Below are 19,957 nucleotides of genomic sequence, written 5' to 3'. Positions count from 1 at the left end.
AGGAGGAAAGTAAGTGGTGGAGTCGAGATGAAAAGAGGCCTACAGAGCCCTACAGAGGGGAAGCAGAGGAAGGGAAGAAGTGGGGTCATACTTGGGGAGGATTAGGATTAAAATGACTGTGAGTCAGTCAGACAGGTATGGGAAAAGACACCGATGTCAGTGGGAAGAAAAGCAAGAAAGATTCGCACATGAGTCACAGAAAAAACATCTACATAGTCTTGGGAAGAAATTAGGAGGTCCACATAGTGGGTCGAGGAAGAGAAAAGAAGAGGACCCAAGTCTGAACCTTGGGGAACACCACTGTTGAAGACTGAGTCTTGCCAGGAAACCTGGTTTGTGTAGTCATTGAGGTTGTAGAATTTACAGGTGTGAGCTGTGCCAGAAATGTCTGCATTACACATGGTAATGAGAAAGTAAAATGATCCACAGTGTCAAAGGCGACAGAGACATTAAAAAGGATTGAGGTGGGGGAGGGGAGAGGCCACAGCAGCCGGGAGAAGGGAGACACTAAGAGAGGAGAGTGGTTTCTGTAGAATGTGCTGAGTGAAAGCCAGGCTGGAAAGTGTCGAGCAGCGAGTGCTACAAGATTAAAGTCTACAGCTGAGGTACAGAACCAGCTCACAGGTTTGAGAGAGAAAGTGGTGTAATGCAGGTTGGTTTTAAAACGGAGGGAAAGTAGTGCAAGAGCAGAGAGCTGTTAAGGAGCAAGGTAATGTACAAAAGGCAATCAGGGGCAGCAGCCTGGAAGGGGTGAGAGGTTAATTCTATAGAAAAAAAAGCTTTTTCAAGCACAATTTGTGATGTTACTATCATCTATGACATTTTGTTCAAATGGAGTAAGAACTGAAACTTGAAGGAGATTCTTTTGTACATTGTGACAAAAATATGACAGAATCTGTTCCAAGCTCATTGTCCTGCATGTGTATCTCTCGGGTATTGTCAATAAAGTATTAATTGTCGTAAAGTAGTTAAATTGCAATGCTTAAAGTAGTAATCTTGCAGGGATGGTTATTTGGTACCCATGCAGGCAAACACTAACACAAGAAGTTTGTCTATGGGAAAGCTTAACAATTGTTTGTTAAAAGCATCTGTGTCTCAGAGGCAATTAAACCTAATTGTAATCCAGACAGTAGTAAAGGTACAGTCACTTTCAGGTCTTGAGAGGTCAGATGTTCTGCTGTTAAGTGCTGAATGTAGCTGGAGTAGCTGCACCTGGCTGAAAGAGCAGTGTGCTCTCTCATCACAGACACTGGGATTGTGCTGCTCTATGATTCTCTTCCCTTTAGCTTCGCATTTCATCACTGTTGTCTGGGGAGAGGTGCAGAGAGGGCTTCAGTCCTTTGTGCAAGTCTTCCTAATCCTTTAGGACTACTTAAAATGCAAATGAAAAATTAATGATGAAAATGTTTCCCTGCACTATTTTATTAAAAGGGAGGTCTCAATAGAGGAGCTGAGAGTGTAGTTAATGCTCAGACTCGGTCAGGTCTCTTGGGGAGATGCATTTCGTGTTTTTCTAGCTAACAGGACTATTATATTTTAAAAACAAAACCACTTTCCATAAGCAGTCAAACACAAACTAGACATAACATGCTGGAAATGCATTTGTTATTCTATCCTTTTCCAAGATTTCACACACAACAAGATTTCTTCCTTTTGGTGATTAATGGTTTCTCACAGGACAATAAAGCATACATTAGTATTAACTAGAAGTTAGTAAGCTAAAGGATGTAAAATATTGTATTTCTTGAGCTTTCTGCTTGCTGTGCTTTATTATAAGACTATGTTTTCAAAAATAGAATTGTTTGTCTAGTTATTTGTAACTGTCATTGTAGGTTGTACATCGGATTACTTTTCTGTTTTAAGCTGTGGGGTAAAAAATAGGGGTTCACAGGGGGATACAAGACCTGTTAAATCTGAGCCAGTAACATTTCATAAGAACAAAATCAAAAAGAAAGACTAAAAATAGATCAAGAGGGCTGTCGGATGGTTTAGCCTAGCCCAGGGTTCTCAAGTACAGTTCCTAGAGGTGTCTTCTGTTTTTTTGTTCCAGGCAAACTCTTATATAGCTGACCTAATTATTTAATATGCTCCACACTTAGAATAGTACCCAAGTGTTTTATAGGTAACTTTCTCTGTCATGTTGCAATTGTTTTGAATAGTCAACTGTAAAAGACCTCATAAAAAATATATATGGCTAACTGGAAACATAATTAGATGTTTAATTGACTATTTTAGTTTAAAAAATACAATTACATTTGAGCTCTCATGCTTTAGTCTTTAAAATGTTTCATATAAGCCCAATGTGGCAGGTATTTACGCAGGAGCTGTGCCTGTGGTACTGTATATACAGTGTGTGAAAGAGTACTCTAGAGTCATGCCTTGAAATCAGGTTGTTCTGACTGAAGTTTGCTCACCTTTTACTTAACATCTGTTCTGGTTTTTCTTTTGAACGTTTTGTATCCTCCAGTGAGGGGGATCAAGCGAAGGTACGTTTGCGTGTTTCACAATTTCAGGAGCCGCGCATCTCCAGACCCGCTTTGTGAGCTTGCAATGCAATGAGAACATTCCGCATGTATTTCAATTGGCTTGGGGCTCAGAAGCCTAATACTTTCTAACAGCTGCTGTAACTTGAAAGTCAGTGCATCTCCAGCATTTGCAAGTAGATGCCATTCCCCTTCCTGTAGGCCACCAGCAGGGCAAAATGAGGTACTTCTTTAAAAAGATAACCACGCCCATGGTTAAGATTGTTCTTCAACTGTCACTTTGCGTTTAGCAGATTGCTTGTCCGTGGAACGAGATTGATGTTTCTGTAGCTGGGTTTGAAGCTCCGTTCACTTTCTGCTACCGTAGATGGACGGTCCTTGCTGGTGTCCCCGTGTTTCGGTGACCAGTCGGAGCACTACCTGGAGCGGGACGTCCTGGAGTCTCGGGTCAGAGAGGTGGAGGAGGAGAACCGCCAACTGCGCCTGCAGCTCGGCCAGTCGCAGGGCCCCAGCCAGGATGGGAACTATGGCAACCAGCAGTGGGTGGCATCTGCCGACACAGGAGCAGAGGACGGGGAGAACACTGCAGAGGACAAGGGGAACCACACTGACTGCGTCAGACCACCCATGGTGGAAAAGTGCGAGGTACGTCAACCGACATGGTGTAATAATAATTCCTTATACTTATGTAGCGCTTTTCTGGACACTCCACTCAAAGCGCTTTACAGGTAATGGGGACTCCCCTCCACCACCCCCAATGTGCAGCATCCACCTGTGTGATGAGACGGCAGCCATAGTGTGCCAGTACACTCATCACACACCAGTTCTCAGTGGGGAGGAGAGCAGAGTGATGAAGCCAATTCATAAGTGGGGATTATTAGGAGGCCATGATTGGTAAGGGCCAATGAGAGATTCAGCCAGGATCCCAGGGTGGCACCCCTACTCTTTTTGAGAAACGCCCTTGGATTTTTAATGAGAGTCAGGACCTTAATTTTATGTCTCATCCGAAGGACGGTGCCTTTTTTACAATATAGTGTCCCCATGACTATACTGGGGCATTAGGACACATACAAATTGCAGGGTGAACACCCTCTGCTGGCCCTACTAACTCCTCTTTCAGCAGCAACCTTAGTTTTTCCCAGGTCTCCCATCCAGCTACTGATCAGGCTCACACCTCCTTAGCTTCAAGTGGGATGCCAGTTCTGAGTTCCAGGGTGATATGGCTGTTGGCTCTACGACCTTAAAAATATTAGAAGCATTTTTGCAGTTGTTTTTCTAAACATACATTACATGTAATGATCTCTTATTTACGTGTCTACCAGCAGATACAATTGCAGGCTTAAATAGTGGAACCTTGCATTGGAAACGGCTTATTCGCTGCTTTATCTCATGCTATGTGTAATTGTTCGTGAACACACTGAATTCCTTTTTTGATGGAGCCCTTTATAAGAGTCAGACAGTTATTCATTCTAGCTAGTGGTAATTAAGTTGCTGGAGTGCAGTGGTTTTTGCTCTGGCCTAATTCTTAATCATTGCCTAATTTGTTTCAGTTTGCTATCCAAGGTCTTTTTAAAATTTGCTTTCAGCTCTTAAAAAAGAGTTGAATGAGTTTTATAACTGGTTTGACCCTTCTGCTAATTGGTGAGTTTGAGGACTGCCCTCATTCAGGTGTGTGAGCTGAACAATCACAATAACAGACTGGATGTAAGCAGAAGAAAAACACAGCCTCACTGTTTGGAAGGTCTAGTACAGTATAATATCTGACTGTGTTTATTCGGTTGATCGTCTGAGCTGTTCGTAAGAGCTGTTCAGTCAGAAATAAAGGAGAATAAATACCAAGCTGAGGAGAAACTACAGACAAGTCTGTACGCCAAAGATGTAACTAGGGTATTTTTTTTAAACCAAGGACCGAGTTGAGAAAAAACTCTAAACCAGCAAACAGATCAGCTACAGGCCCCAATTACTACTGGTGATTAAAGGCCCACTTGGAAAAAAAATCCAGCAGACAGTGTGGTAAACCAGGACCAGGATACTGTTGTAATGGATTAACTAATTTATATGTGTAACTGTACAGTGCTGGTGCTATTAATCTAGAATAAGGCATTCACCTCAAATGCAAAAATGTCTATTAAATGGAGAAATTGTTGATTGGGGAATGCAGGGAATGGACCAGCAGGCTGGTTCTTAGACACCAGGGATTAAGAGAACATGTGATGGTTGCTTTTCCCTCTGCCTCTCTTTACCTACATTTCCTCTGAACACTTTCTCTATCCCCTTGTTGCAGTCTCTCTTTATATATTTTGCTAGATATCCTGTGCTCGCTCCCTCTCCACTCCCCAAAGAGAAGTGCTTCTTGCGTAACACGCACTTTTGCTCTTGGCTTCCTTGGGGTTGATTTCTGGGAATTTTAATATGATTGGACGTCAAAATCGGTGAGGGAGACAAGATTTACACTCTTAGAAAACCTGACTGAAAACTTAATAATTCATTTCTCAATCAAATATGAATGTCCTGCTACGCATTCATTTTTTGTTACATGTCTCTGGCTATTTTCTGCAAGGTCCTCTTAAAGGCTACTTAATAATAACGTTTATAGAACATTTTCATCATAGTCTTTAATCCTAGTTTCATATTCATGTTTGTCTGTTAGTGTACCCAGTAAATGCTACCTTTTTGCTGTGCAAGGTCATTTCCTACAGTAAGTAATGACGTATCCGTATTTAGACCTTGACTCTGTCAAGTAAACTAATTACCGATGCTGCTAATGCTTCTGATCTTTCAGGAAACAACCTGGAGAAGTTTCTTTGTCACCATTCTTCTTTTTTTAATGCTTTCAACTACCACATATTAGTGTTCGTTTTTTTTTTTTGCCTTTTCCATTTCTATACCTATACAGCTATTATAGAAACTAGATTTTATTATTTGGCCAAGAGCATTACTCATCGCTCAGCACGAAAGTAAATGTGAATTATGTTTCTTTGGGTGTCAGCTTTCTTTATTATGAGGATACTTTCTTGAGTAATCACTTGTTGGTTTCTTACTGCTTGTTTGAGTTTCATCTCTGAATTCCTTGAGTTCCTTAGAGTTCCATCTAGTGGAAGTAAAATGCTATGTATTAAACAGGAGCTTATTTCATTATAGCTGTTAACAGTCAGAGAAGTTTAATTATGATTAATGTATAATTTTCCATAGTAGAAAAATAAATGCAGTCTAGTGATAGCATGCAAATGATGGGATTCATTATAATTGAAGTCTTCGTTTTGATAACAATTAGTATTTCTACTCAATTAAAAATGTTTAAAACACTCAATGTTTATTCTCTTTGTAATTTTTTCTTATCAAATGAGGTTTTGTGGAACATCTGTTCCCCTAGACATTAAGATTAATAAGTAGCTTTTACATTTCATTTGGGAACAAAAGCCATTTAGAAGAATACCAGTATATGACTATTAGAGAGAGAGAGTTGTTGGTATTAGTGGAATAATAATATTAGGTTTGTTGTGGTTTAGTAATTATTGCTTTGTTGTGATTTAAATCTTATGCAAATGATACAAACCAATGCATTCAAATTGGGCAATGTTCCTACTTTGTAAATTTGGTCACATCTGGTGTCCAAAGCTCAAGGTTTAGCTCTTGGTTCAATTCTTTTCTCTGTGTCAAGATTAGGTTAAATTCTTCATACTGTATGCACAGCATGTCATCATGCACAAAACCTGACAGTAATCTAGGACTATCTGCCTTGTAAAAAATGATATCTTAAATGATGTCTCTGCATGAAGAAACAGCTATATTTTTTCTATAACATGGTGACTGATATTGTCCACAATATTCTAAATAAAGCCTTTTGAGTGCAAAATCTACAATTGTAACTGTATGACCTCACATTTTTTGCCTTTTAATTACTTCCCTACAATGTGTAGAGTAATTAAATGATGTGTTAGAAGTAGCCTCTTCTAGCTCAGTGTTTCCCATTTTAGTTTGTTTTTGCTACCCACATGCAACACTGTTTATCTGCCTTCCTTATAAATCATCTGCCAGTTGTGCGCCCAGTCTTGAATCATAGCTAAAGCTTTTTGAATTTCATTTGTTGTTCTTGCAGTGTTTTTGGTTTTGGATTCTTCTAATTTGGAAAAGAGAGGTGACAAGCTTGACTGATTTACTAACTATACTAGAATCTAAATTATTGATATGAACTGGCATTAGCAGTGGTCCTAGTACAGATCCCTGGGGTACCCCACTATTCACATCAACTCAACTCAATATGTTCCATGTATTCACAAGAAGTTATAGTTGTTTTTATAATCTGCATGTGCCCAGTGCCTGACTGGACAAGAGTCAGTCCTTATCACTACCTAACTTACATATAAAATGTGAGTCTGCTGTAGTCTGAAGAACAAGATTTGATACAGCACATTTTAATTTCAATATTTTTTAAATAATCTTAATTTTCAGTTTACCTTTTGATATTTTGAGAAAACAGCACACTGTAAATTTTAGCAGGCATCTTTTTCTTTCCAGACAAAATCAGAAAGGTTGGTGTCTTTTTCCCCACAACCAAATCACTTAGGAGCACATTTCTGGTATTATCCAATGACATGTTCTCTCCTCTCGTCTTTTGTTTTTCAGCTTATCCACGTTGCTTGCGTGTGTGCTGGTCACAACGCCAGCCGTGATGTGGTTACCCTGGTGAAGTCCATTCTGTTTCACAGGTAAGAGATTCCATTTGTGCAGCTGACAGACTAAAGAGGTGAATGCCCAGATATAGACTGGTCCAAGTATCTAAGGAGTACACTGAGCTAGGTCACCTACTTCTGACTCCAACACCTTTCCTGACAACATGCATACACCCTTCCTAAAATGTCCTTTTTGTTCCCAGTAATCTGTAGAAGGCAGTAGGAAGCACTCATGGTGAGTGAAATTGCTCCAGGAATCCTGACTCACATCAGGTCAGCGTGTCATTTATATTCAGAAGTGCTCTGTGGATACTTAGGCATTGTGCTCAGAGTGAATGCCAGGGAATCAGAGCTTGCTGACTAAGGCAAAAGAGCTTGGAGGTGGGGACAGCTGACTGGCAGAATGAATCTTCTGTGGCAGCTTTCCAAATAAACTTCTAGAGAAAGTGTATTGATCTTTGTCTGTCTGTCTCTCTATTCACATTAAATTGAAGGTTAAAAATGCTATGGATAAAATTGAAATTCCAACATTAAAGAAAAAGTCAGTAATTTTTACAGTTTATTTAACAGTTTTTCAAAAACGTTTAATTCAAGAGATGTACGTTTTTATCCGTGTGTTCTGAAAGAAGTATAATCACATTTGTACCATTATTGAAAAGGTGTAAATCCCCTTACATCCTTGCCTCGCTGATGCATTCTGACCTTGCTGCCTTCCTCCATCACAGGAAAAATCCACTCCATTTCCATTTCATCACCGATGCAGTGGCTCATCAGATTCTGAGCTCCCTGTTTCAGTCGTGGATGGTACCTTCGGTACAGGTCAGCTTCTACGATGCAGATGAATTGAAGGTAAAGTTTTCAATTGTTAGATTCTCTTTAGAATGTCTGGCGAGCTCATTTACCAGGATCTATACTGATGTACAAGAGAAACATAATACTGAGGTCTAATGGACTTAATCACTTACTTTAAATATAGAAAGTAAATAAAAAACTTCAAATCTGAACAATAATAGAGACACATGACACACTGTTACATCATGCCAAAATTAGTTTTGGGTGCAGCTCAGAGCATTAACACAATCCTGCAAGTGTGAAACATAGTGAAACAGACCCAGTCAGCCTTTGAAAGTGTTTCTGTGCAGCCAGCTGGCAAAGCTAAAGCTAAAGATTGACCAGGTAACAGATGTCTTGGCGGTACTGGTAAAAGGCATATTGGTCGACTCATGCCAAAGAAGACACTTGCCATGATGAGACCTTTTTTCAGAGGCTGTGCCATTGCCCTTTAGAACACTTCCAGACCTACCTGCAGAAACAGAAAAGGTGTCGACTCAATGACCCCTTCATCAATTTATTGCTGAGAGATTAAGTGCATTCTTACCTTCTTCATCCCACCAGTTGATTTGACCACCATAACATTTGGCATAACACTCACCTTGATATTTCCATATACTTGATGTTGTCTTATGTCATGTTACATCCAGGACAAAATGACATTCATTGGTGAGTTAAACACTGTCATCACATTCCCTCTACCACCTCAGATGTTCTCTGGCCTACAGAGGATGACCATCTGGTCTCTTAGCTAATAACGATTCTCCCGGACTGCTTATGCAGAAGCAAATCATGAGCAAATCATTCTACCTAGCCCGTGTTATATCTTAATGGAATGTCTTGTGTTGTGACTACTGTGGTTTGGAAAACATTATGAAGATCAGACAGATGTGAGCTTTCTGGTTTGGTGTGTTGACTCTTTCACTCCTGGATGAGAAGGTTTCTCTGAACCCATCTATTGGTTGTTGAAGTATCTTTCAGCAATCTTGCATCATTTTAACCTGATTGGCAATATTTATGTAAATTCTCAATCAACTAATATGGGCAATTCTATCCCAATTTTATGCACAATATTGAGCTCAATATTTTGATTTTGATGTACCAAGGAACAATATAACTGAACTAATCAACAAACCTACCTGATTATTTCTTAAAATATAAGTAACATTCACAAGTGAATAGCTGATGGAAATATCAAAGCAGTTGTGTTTTTTGTTGTGCATCAGTACATCAAAGAAGCAATTACTTGCTGCCTTAGACACACACCAGAATTCAATAATTATTAATTCAATAATGAATAAAAATGAAAGATCAAATCACTTCTGTTTTTTCACTGCTCCTCTGAAAAGCCTTTAAGTGTCACTTGTTGAAAAGTGTTATTGTTATGAAGGACAGTCTGAAAATTCAAGTTTGTTTTTGTGGGGAACAAAAACATACAATTATTAATACATCCTTGTGGAACAAATTTGTTGTGTTTTCTGGAGAGCATCTCCAGCATATCAGCTGAAATACAAATTGTAGATGTTAATTGTTTTGCTTTAAAATTTAAAAAACAAAACAAAACTTCACTTTGTTTTTATTATAATTATAGTGCAGCCCTTCTTTCAGAGTAGCACATACTCTTTTATATTTGTTCATCATAAATATAATATTTATTTTGTAATAAATATTTTAGACCTTCTAAAGTTTATATTTGACCTAGAAGCCTGTGAATTTAATTTTTCTTGAAAAACAATGAGTTATATATTGAGAAGAATTACAAATACATAAAAAAGCTGTTGGTTCTAATACTGACTTGTGTTTTTAATGCGTTAGGGTAGTGTCACACTAGACCTCAGGGTTAAAAGGGTTTTTATTTCTCACTTGCTCTGCCAGTTGTGAAAAGGAAAAAAGTATTAGAATTAATCCCTTTGGCTTCTGTTTTGTTTTGCAGTCAGAAGTAGCTTGGATTCCTAACAAGCACTACTCAGGAATATATGGTCTGATGAAACTGACTTTGACCAAAGCACTCCCCTCTGACCTCACCAAGGTCATCGTCTTGGATACTGACATCACCTTTGCCACCGATATCGCAGAGTTGTGGGCTATCTTTAGGAAATTCACAGGTACTCACGTCTCATATGCACTTACCCCATTCTATTACCAGGGTGCTCATCAGTTTGTAGATGGAGATGACTGGAGGATGGTTGCCATACTGCTAACGTCATTGTGATTTCAGATAAACAGGCTATTGGCCTGGTAGAAAACCAGAGTGACTGGTATCTGGGAAACCTTTGGAAGAATCATAAACCTTGGCCAGCACTGGGACGAGGCTTCAACACAGGTCAGCACATAATCCACGCGTCATCAGACAATTCAGATCTACATAAAGGGCTTAATCAATGTCATGACACGAATCAGTCAGTCCGCTGCACAGTAAGTCAAAGTTAGTAATAATGAGGAAGAATTGTGGATCTAATCCCTGTTTGCCCTGTGGTAAGTCAGAGAAGGGTTGAACTTGAATTGGAGGGCACCAGCAATAGAGAGACATTGCCCACATTGCTGGCTGGCTAAGCAATTTCGTTTTTGTCTTTCTTTTTATTTCAGTAGCAGTGAATTTAAGATCTGTAACTGGTAGATCTTTGTTAGCCAGCCTGCTATTCCCAATCACACTTTGCATTGCTCAGAGGAAGGCCTGTGTTTCTCTTCTGCGCCTCAGGTGTCATCCTCCTGCTGTTAGAGAGGCTGCGCAGGATAGGCTGGGAGCAGATGTGGAGGCTGACGGCCGAGCGGGAGCTGATGAGCATGCTCTCTACCTCGCTGGCAGATCAGGTCAATGACACACCCTTCACAACGAATTGATTTTTGCAGTAGTTAAAGTTTACAATGCTGGAATTCACATACTCCAAAGGGTCTCCTTGATGTTCAACTAAAACATGGTCGTGCATGAATAATTGGTTTGGTCTGGATGACCAAATTGCGGATTGATGGTACTGGGACAGAGGGTAAGAAGAAGCAAGAGGAGGAGACACAGAGAGGGAGGGCTCTCAGGAGAGAGAAGCTCTTTTTCAGTAACTAAAATGTTGTTTAAAGAAAACCAAACCTTAGGCTCCTACATTTGTAAAGTGATACAGTACATCTAAAATTTGTCATGTGCATTGTGATGTATTTCTTAAAGTCTGATAGCACAAAAGCAGGAAAACTGCTTGACTGTTTTGAATTTAAACATTTTTTTTCTTTTAAACGTCAAATGGTGACTAATTGTTATGAAAACCTCTTCATCAAATGTGCATTTCACACAAAACGGTTTTGTCCAGTTCAATGATTGCTGTATAGTACAGAAAGAGCCCAATATATCAAGTGCTTTGTATTATACTTTGTTTTTTTTTTTAAAGGCGAAAAAAATCTAAATGTTACAAGCTCTAGACAGAAACTGTTTTCAAATTTCTTAAATTAACATCCTGAAATATTTATGTGATGCCTTACAACTTCCAACGTTTCCTCATTAGGAAAAAGGCAGGAGCACGCTTGTGGCTCCTGTTTTATGCATCACAAGTAAGTGTTGTCACATATATGCATAACATGTGTCCCCTGTATTATCTGCAGGACATTTTCAATGCTGTTATAAAGCAGAACCCAGTCCTTATTCACCAGCTTCCTTGTTTCTGGAACGTGCAACTGTCAGATCACACACGCTCTGAGCAGTGTTACACGGAGGTGTCTGACCTCAAGGTGAGCAATTAATGGTCCAGTGTTCGATGTTTGGTTCAAATGTCCCAGAGGAATATCTCTAATTTAAATAGAATAAATCTAATTAATTTTTTGTTAATAAGACAGTAGAGTTGTGCAAAAACATCCATAGCTTAGAAAAAAAACATCTTCAATTCATTAAGCACTCTTTCAACATCTCCATCTTATTTTAGGTCGTTTGTTTTTCAAATCTATATGTTTTTTCCCCGAATCTTGTTTGAGCTCATACATTATTAAATAACCCCTTCATTAAACAGCATCGCTACGTGAGAAAACTGAGAAATGTGAGTGCAATGACTGTGCAATGTGGGTCTTGAAAATCAACAGATCAACAGATTTGGCAGGTACATAGGACTCGCTTTCCTGTAAAGTGTGCAAAATGCCCTGCCGCCGACTGTGATGATTTAATTCTCTTTGTCAGGTCATCCACTGGAATTCTCCTAAGAAGCTGCGAGTGAAGAACAAGCACGTGGAGTTCTTCCGCAACCTGTACCTGACCTTCCTGGAGTATGATGGCAATCTGTTGCGAAGGGAACTATTTGGCTGCCCAAGTCAGCCGAGCACAGAGAGCATTCGTGTGAGTACCAACCACAGTCTCGAAAGGCTGCATACATGTGTGAAATACATGGTTCTGCGCCTTACTTCTCGTGTACCATGCTGAAGATAGGCATCGACTCCAAGCTTGTTTCAGGACTCTCCTGTGCTCCAGTTACAGGCAGCTCTGGAGGAGCTGGATGAGGATGACCAGTGTTACGATTTTCGTCGGGAGCGAATCATGGTTCACCGGATTCATCTATACTTCCTGCAGTACGAGTACATGGCCACGCAGGATGAGACTGATATCACGCTTGTGGCTCAGCTCTCGATGGACAGGTAGGGGCTGGCTGCCAGCGTATTCACCTGCCTTTAGAGCTTGAGAGAACCAAAGTCTTCCTTTACTGGAAATTATTCCCGAACAGTATTTAACATTTCAGTGGAGAAAAGGAGAATACAATTAAGAATTAAGAGATTCTATGTTGTATTATGGGCTCAGTCTCTTTCCTCACCATGATCTGTCTTGTGCGACCATCGTTTTTTTTATTTCCCCTCCTTGTCTTAGATTACAGATGCTGGAGGCCATCTGCAAGCACTGGGAAGGACCCATCAGCCTTGCTCTGTATATGTCTGATGCAGAGGCCCAGCAGTTCTTGCGTTACGCCCAGGCCTCTGAGGTGCTGAAGAACCGCAAAAATGTCGGGTATCACATCGTCTACAAAGAAGGCCAGTTTTACCCCGTCAACCTCCTGAGGAACATCGCTCTCCATCACGCCAACACCCCTTACGTCTTTCTGGCAGACGTTGACTTTTTGCCAATGTACGGGCTCTACGATTACCTCAGGTGAAGTGATTTACATTCTTTGCCAAGCTGGGGTCTGCGTGACAGTTGTATCATCCTCACTTAGCCAACCCAAACTTTAAAAGTGCAAATTTATCAATAACTAAGCAAGTTAAAGCTGGTAGAATCAGGCATCTAAGAAATGATCAACCTAAAGAACAAAAGTCAAAAACAAAAATATATTTTTAGGCATGAAGGTGAATATCTGTGAGCTGTTACATTTTTGTTTAGTGTATACTCGTGTAGCTTAATCTTCAGCAGTTCCCAGGGATCAAGGTTACCAGGACACCTCAATCTGTGTGTTGTATATCAGTGTCCTTGAATTTACTAGTCTGCCCTTAAAACCATGAGTGAGCGATAAGTCTTGCTCCAGCGATTTCATTATCAACCAGTGATAATGGCATTGTTCTGTTCAGTGTTCTCACTGATTTTACAGACAAGGTAGACTTATAATTCCTGTTGAATAACTTTTGTTTTTTCAAAATCTCTGAAGGGGAAAAACCTTTAAAATTCGCCAGCCTTTTTGTTCCCAGAAAGACACTGTTGCCTTCGCATTTTTTACATACTCTAAATCAACCTTTGTTTTGCATTCATTGCTAGAGTGTCTGGGCAGACGTATTTTAATGCAGTTTTGTGGTTAGAAAAGGCAGGATGTAGGTGTGACACTGATGCCTTTCTTACAGAAAATCCATCATCCAGCTGGACATGGCTCATGCAAAGAAAGCGCTGGTGGTCCCAGCGTTTGAAACACTACGGTATCGCCTGTCCTTCCCCAAATCCAAAGCAGAGCTCCTCTCCATGCTGGACATGGGGACACTCTACACGTTCAGGTACGGGCTGGAGATTTCAAATCACTGTCCATCACCTCCATCTGCCTCACTTCAGAGCACTGTGCCTCTGTACAGCGAATAGGCAGAACGATGACTGAGTCTAAAATTCAAGTGCAGTAATTTCTTCGCACAAGGACAAGTTATCTCTGTCATTACGAATAAACTCTGTAATCAGTCAGATGTTGAAATTCTCAGTCTAATGCATTTTTCTCTTTTGCTGTCATGCATTATTGTTGTTTGCATTTCGATCATCTTAAAATGGGAAATATACATTACATTGGTGGTAACTGCTACAATCTGTCTACTGTAGTGCTGCACAGACACACATCATCAGTTTCAATGCTACAGGTGATGAACACAGTAATTTTGATGTCTGAATTCGAACACCAAGTGAAATGGGAGGACATTCTGTTGTGGAGATACACAGAAAACCCTTCTAGTCTAATGCATTTATTTGCAGATACCTAGATATTTAGACATGACTGCCACCTGCTGGACAAAGTTCTCACAATCTAATTGCCCTTCATGGAAAGCTCCAGGAGAATTCAGCAAATATATGAATTGCCCAAATAAAACAAAAAAAATTAAGGAAACATTAAATATCTTCTTCATGCAGGCATTGTGTATTGTAAATAAACAGTAGTATATATATTCTCTGCTAAAATTGCCGATCATTTTTAAATGCGACTCCAACCCTGTTCAATACTGTATCTTACTTTTTTAGTTTAAAGATCCTTACATGCTATTGTTACGTATTCCTTATGACTTTTTGGGAGCTTTAATTTAGTTTTTTTTTAATGTAGCCATTAGCAATGCATATGCAAAAGTAACATAAACATCAAGGTACATTTAAACATGAAAAACAGCAAAATGCACCCAAATTGAACCCAGAACCAACTAATAGATAATGTTGCTGTTCACATCATGTTCTTCCTTCTATTGGGGAATTATGTTGACTAGCATTATAACATACATATAATAAAATCATATGCGATGACATGTAATCCCAACAGATTTTGTAAGAATTATGTACAGTAGTTCTGAATGCATCTTACAATACAAAATATCAGAGCCTTTCAATGTTAATGTTCAAGGTCAATGCACAATCAGTACAGAAAGAATGGTCCATCTAAATTACCTGTTGGGTTAAAAAAGTTGATGGAGAACAGGAGATCATCAAGGCGTCTATGTGAAACAAACTCACATGCAGAAAATACATTTGTAAATCACAAAAAGTATTTCCTGTAAATTCAAAATCAAATCAGGGGCATTTCTGATATGGGATGGCAAAGTCTTCACACAATGTTTTATGAAGAAATCGACATACCAAGGCTATAAGGCTGAATCATTACCCAGGATGGTCTGGCAGAGGCTATAATTCTAGGTCAGATCTTTAATACTGGTGTCCTGAGATTGGTTTTACAAAGACCATCTGTGGTCTCCCTTGGTTATGTATTATATGTTTTATAGATAATGGTTATATATGGTTTCGTAGCCCTTAGTGACACTTTTTTTTCATCCTCTGCTGTTTTGCCCCGAGCAGCTCACAGCTTTATTCGCAGCTGTGCATTTTAGATGCTAAATGAAAAAAAAGTAATGCTGGTGTTGTGTCTGCAAGGTACCATGTTTGGACCAAGGGCCATGCCCCTACGAACTACGCCAAGTGGAGAACAGCGACCATGCCCTACAAGGTGGAGTGGGAATCCGATTTTGAGCCTTATGTCGTCGTGAGACGGGACTGCCCTGAGTACGATCAGAGGTTTGTTGGCTTTGGTTGGAACAAAGTGTCCCACATCATGGAGCTCGATGCACAGGTAATAGAAATGGAAGGTGTTTGTTCTCATGAACATTTTTACTGTAAGCTTCGTTCTTAGTGGAACCAGCCATAAAACCAAGAGTCACTTTAAAAACTGGCTTGGATTTTCGTTCTTTTATTGAATAATCATTGTAATAATATGATATACAATCTCATTATATAATAAGAAGAAATGATTATACTGAACTGTAACCCTAGTAGGCTCAGCTTTAAGATACTTATTTTCAACTCTTCAAAGAGCTGAATCACAGCTGCAGAAAGTTTTGTTTTTAGCAAACAGCTGTAAATAGAAATGCTTCGTATCCTTTGTGTTTCCCTCCAGGAGTTTGATCTGGTGGTGCTGCCCAATGCCTTTATGATTCACATGCCTCATGCACCCAGCTTTGATATCTCCAAATTCAGATCGAGCTCCAGCTACCGCAACTGCTTGACAACACTGAAGGATGAGTTTCACCAGGACCTCTCCCGCAAGTATGGCTCAGCGGCTCTGAAATACCTCACTGCAGAGAGGAACCTGTAAAGCAAACTTTGCCAGACGGTCTGCTGGCCTGTTACCTGCCTGACGCTGATATCAGCTGAGGGGACAGCTTAGCTGGTGCAGGTTCAAAACTGCCTCAGAATTATACCATGTAATCTCTAGGAGTTGGGATGCTACTACTGCCCTTGAAGAAAGATACAGAGAATTATGACAGGCTCAGAAAAATTGAAACTGTATCCCAGGATGCTTATTCAAAACCACCACGAAATACAGCTGCAGAGCCGACAGGAAATGGGGGAGTGTCCTTCCATCTTCTCTGCTGCTTCCCAAACTGCATTCACAGCACACAAGAGGAACAGACACTACAGACTGGGGACAACCTGGAGTCCGTGACCAAACTTTCCAATGACAGCACACATGTGCCGACAAAAAGGCTGGATTTTTAAAGAGATCCTTAACTTTAGGGAATTTGGGGGTGGGGGGAGGGGTGGAGAAAAGTTTTTTTGACAATCAGGATCTTTTTTTTCCCCAACAAGGGCAAATGAATAAAGCAAGTCCGTCCGTCTGGGGGTATTGCTGGGCAGCAAAGATTTCAAGTTTTCTACTGGCACCCAAAGCAGATGAAAAGCTGTGAAATGAAAAGTGCTAATAGGAAATTAGGGTAAGAGATGTGTAAAGACAGCCAACTCCTGTAAGCATTTTCTTGACCTGCTGTGGATCTGTTTTCACCAATTGATGAGTTGCTCTTTTAGAGCAGGATACATAAGAGTAATCACTGGAAAAAAAAACATATTTAGCCTTATTATTATTTTTCTTGATATTTAAATTATTTAAGCTATTTTGTTATTAGATGTAAATGATTCATAAAATAATGATGTACACCTTTTTAATTACTGTTAAATAATGATTGCGTAACTTTTGTATTCCTCTATTCTGTTCTTTCAAAGAAAATGTAATCAAGGGTTAGTGTTTGTACAGGAAGAGCCCAAAATGGTTTAGAATGCTCTCAGCACACCTTTCATGTTAAATCTGAGAACAACTGAATTGCTTTGGTTTATATTTGACTCATCTGATGCCACAATATTGGAAGGATTCTTTCCTTTCACAGGAACTTCTTAAAAGCATTTGAATGATTTGCACTATTAGCCATTGAGCCAGTAATGTAATTAAAAAATAAAAATCCACATAAAATAGTAGAGGTACAGCACAACACATACATTTTAAAAGGTAATACAAACCTTTATTCATCAAGTAACTGATGAAGGATTAGCAAATTCACAATCAGAACGAAACGCATTGCTTAGAATGGAATTTGGCATGATGTAGTTACTAAACACTATATTTGTGGGCCAGAAGCTTCAGAGAATTATATGTATCTATTACTTTAGCTTTTGGTATCCGATTTGACTGAAAGCTCAGTGTCCTTCAGATGATGAAAGATAACCCATGCAAAAAAAAATGAGAATTTTTTTTATTACTACAGCTTTCATTTTTCATGTATATTCATTACTGCCTTTAAAACATACAGCACAACTAGTCAAATTTGTGTTGCTTCCAGATGATAGGCTGCATTCAAAGACACCAACATGTAGGTACAGTACATTTAGGGCTAAATTAAGTCAAGAATTATTGCACTGTGATATCCCCTATAAATCACAGCAATCATAGTTTTTATAACAATTTATTTAGTTCAAGCTTTTAGTTTACAATTAAATCAGCTGAAATTCCAGATTACATAAGATGCCAAACGGGTACTTACGATGCATGTGGAATCAATCACTAGCAGCAGAGGGGTTTGTATTATTTGCATTTCCAAATGCATAGAAAAGAAGAGCATTCATTTCTCCTTTTTCCTTAGAGACAAAATGCATTACAAATGTAGACCTTCATTGCATGAAACTGTTTATACCTTGGACCAAAACAACCTTCTGATCCCCTGTCATAAGTACAGTATATTGGTTAGAGCTTATTGATAGTAGACATCTAATTCTCCCAAAATTGATATTTAGCCTTAAAGCAACTTAAATATCCCTTTCTTAGCAAAAAAAGGGAGCTTAATAGCTAAACACATTCATGCTATTTAATTATCTGTAGAGTGGTTTAAGCTTTTGGAATAGATATCAAAGGCTGCTGAAAACTTTGCACTGCATGTTTGTTGATTGTCTCCATTTTGTGTATGCAGCCAAGGACCAGATTAATTTTTAAAGTAATATTTTTGATATACTAAAGTTAAAACCACAGTATATGTGTATTGTACCTGCTAGATGCTAAAAGGAAAAACTGTTGCAGTTGCATATCCGTCCATAACACACATACTTTGTTTTCAGAACTATGATGTGTTCCCAAGATACTTGGACAAATCCCCAGAGTACCAGTGTTACACCTTCGTGTTTTACCTTGTAAAAGCACCTGATATCTAGTTAACTAAAGAAATATACATAGTAGTTGTCAATTAGCACCTGAGAGGAAAACAAATGTAGGAAAAAGGTAAAAATGCCATGTAAATCGTCAGCCTGTTAATGAAGGAAGGAAAATATAGATACATTGGTGTAACATTATCAACAGAAATGTGCACAAATGTCACGCCTCCCATACAACATGTAGAAGGTCTGCAATATCCTGGGAATCAACGGTTCACTGGAAGTATGTCCAGATCTGATGTGGTGAGTTTCTGAGCTCAGTTATATTAGGCAAGGAATTTGTCTTTTAGACAAAAATAAACAGGCTGTGTGAATTTTTACATTTTAGGACTCAAAACAGCTGAAACGGAGTTTGCGCCAAGAAAAGGGTATTATGATTGATGTCATTGCCTGGGGTTGCCAGTTGAGCCAGAAGCTGGTCTGGAAGGTTTGTGGGGAGGGTGCGAAAGTGAGGTCCTGGAGAGGGTCCCTCTTGTGTCTAAGGAGAGTGATTTCTTGGAAGAAGGTGATTGTCCGCCCGACAGTTACTTCCCCCTTTGGGGTTCTGGTCACATGATTTTGCTCATGGATTGTGCCCAGCCCAGACCTAGGGATTACTCTCTTAATTCCAGAACTCCGGGATAATCCTGGAGGGTTGGCAACCTGAATAGATCCCCCTCTCTTCACACATGCCATTATCACTGGGGCCATTGTTTTAAAGCCAATGGCAAAGGATCAATTCTGGTCATGAAGCAGTGTTACTCCTGGAAATACCATCAAAAAAGGAGGATAAAGCACTGGAGGGAGGTAGAAGGAAAAGAATACTGCGTTAGTCGCTTGTCATGTTGTCTTGGGTGAGGCCAGTAAGATGGTGTATAAATATTACCACCACCTCGTGACTACAGTGTGACTTGTGTACCTCTGGGTTGTCTAATTCTCCTTTCCTGCCAGTGTGCTGAGTTCGGTGATGCGAGTGCCTTTGCTGTATTGTGAAACTGGGTATTGATTGTACTACTGTACTGTGGGAGCCTGAGAAATGGCGGGTTCTCTATTTATTATCGTTGAGTTAAAACAAACTTATTTTTCTATCCAGGGGAAAAAAAGTGCTTTAAATAAATTTGCCCTTTCATATAAAGGCGTCTTCTCTTTTTTTTTTTAACAATGGCTTTGCTGTGAATACGTCTTCTATTTTTAATGAGCAAAACTGTCACTGCTTCTGAATGTGATCTATGATAGCTTCCAACAGAGGATAATATACCCATAAAAATGCTTCAGTGTTATTAAGATTATAGGGATTTTGGCTGTCACACAAGTTACCTCAAACGTGCAACCGGTCATGTCCT

At 39.5% G+C, this 19,957-nt stretch overlaps 1 protein-coding gene across 1 annotated transcript in view; it reads left to right on the top strand.

The window, feature by feature from the left end:
* Window positions 1-19,742, top strand: part of large2 (LARGE xylosyl- and glucuronyltransferase 2) — a 44,820-nt gene extending 25,078 nt beyond the window's left edge. Inside the window, exons 3-15 of the mRNA XM_088934597.1 lie at window positions 2,851-3,128; window positions 7,110-7,192; window positions 7,882-8,005; window positions 9,921-10,092; window positions 10,206-10,310; window positions 10,686-10,798; window positions 11,573-11,698; window positions 12,138-12,293; window positions 12,426-12,589; window positions 12,816-13,094; window positions 13,775-13,921; window positions 15,540-15,735; window positions 16,060-19,742. Of these exons, the coding sequence (XP_088790723.1) occupies window positions 2,851-3,128; window positions 7,110-7,192; window positions 7,882-8,005; window positions 9,921-10,092; window positions 10,206-10,310; window positions 10,686-10,798; window positions 11,573-11,698; window positions 12,138-12,293; window positions 12,426-12,589; window positions 12,816-13,094; window positions 13,775-13,921; window positions 15,540-15,735; window positions 16,060-16,257 (2,141 nt within the window). The 3' untranslated portion in view covers window positions 16,258-19,742. The remainder of the gene's footprint in view (window positions 1-2,850; window positions 3,129-7,109; window positions 7,193-7,881; window positions 8,006-9,920; window positions 10,093-10,205; window positions 10,311-10,685; window positions 10,799-11,572; window positions 11,699-12,137; window positions 12,294-12,425; window positions 12,590-12,815; window positions 13,095-13,774; window positions 13,922-15,539; window positions 15,736-16,059) is intronic.
* Window positions 19,743-19,957: the final 215 nt, after the last annotated feature.

Source organism: Atractosteus spatula, chromosome 16 (genome assembly GCF_055471065.1).
Source record: "Atractosteus spatula isolate fAtrSpa1 chromosome 16, fAtrSpa1.hap1, whole genome shotgun sequence".
Classification (NCBI taxonomy): domain Eukaryota; kingdom Metazoa; phylum Chordata; class Actinopteri; order Semionotiformes; family Lepisosteidae; genus Atractosteus; species Atractosteus spatula.
The sequence above is the reverse complement of the archived record's forward strand: the minus strand, read 5'-3'. Positions and strand labels throughout refer to the sequence as shown.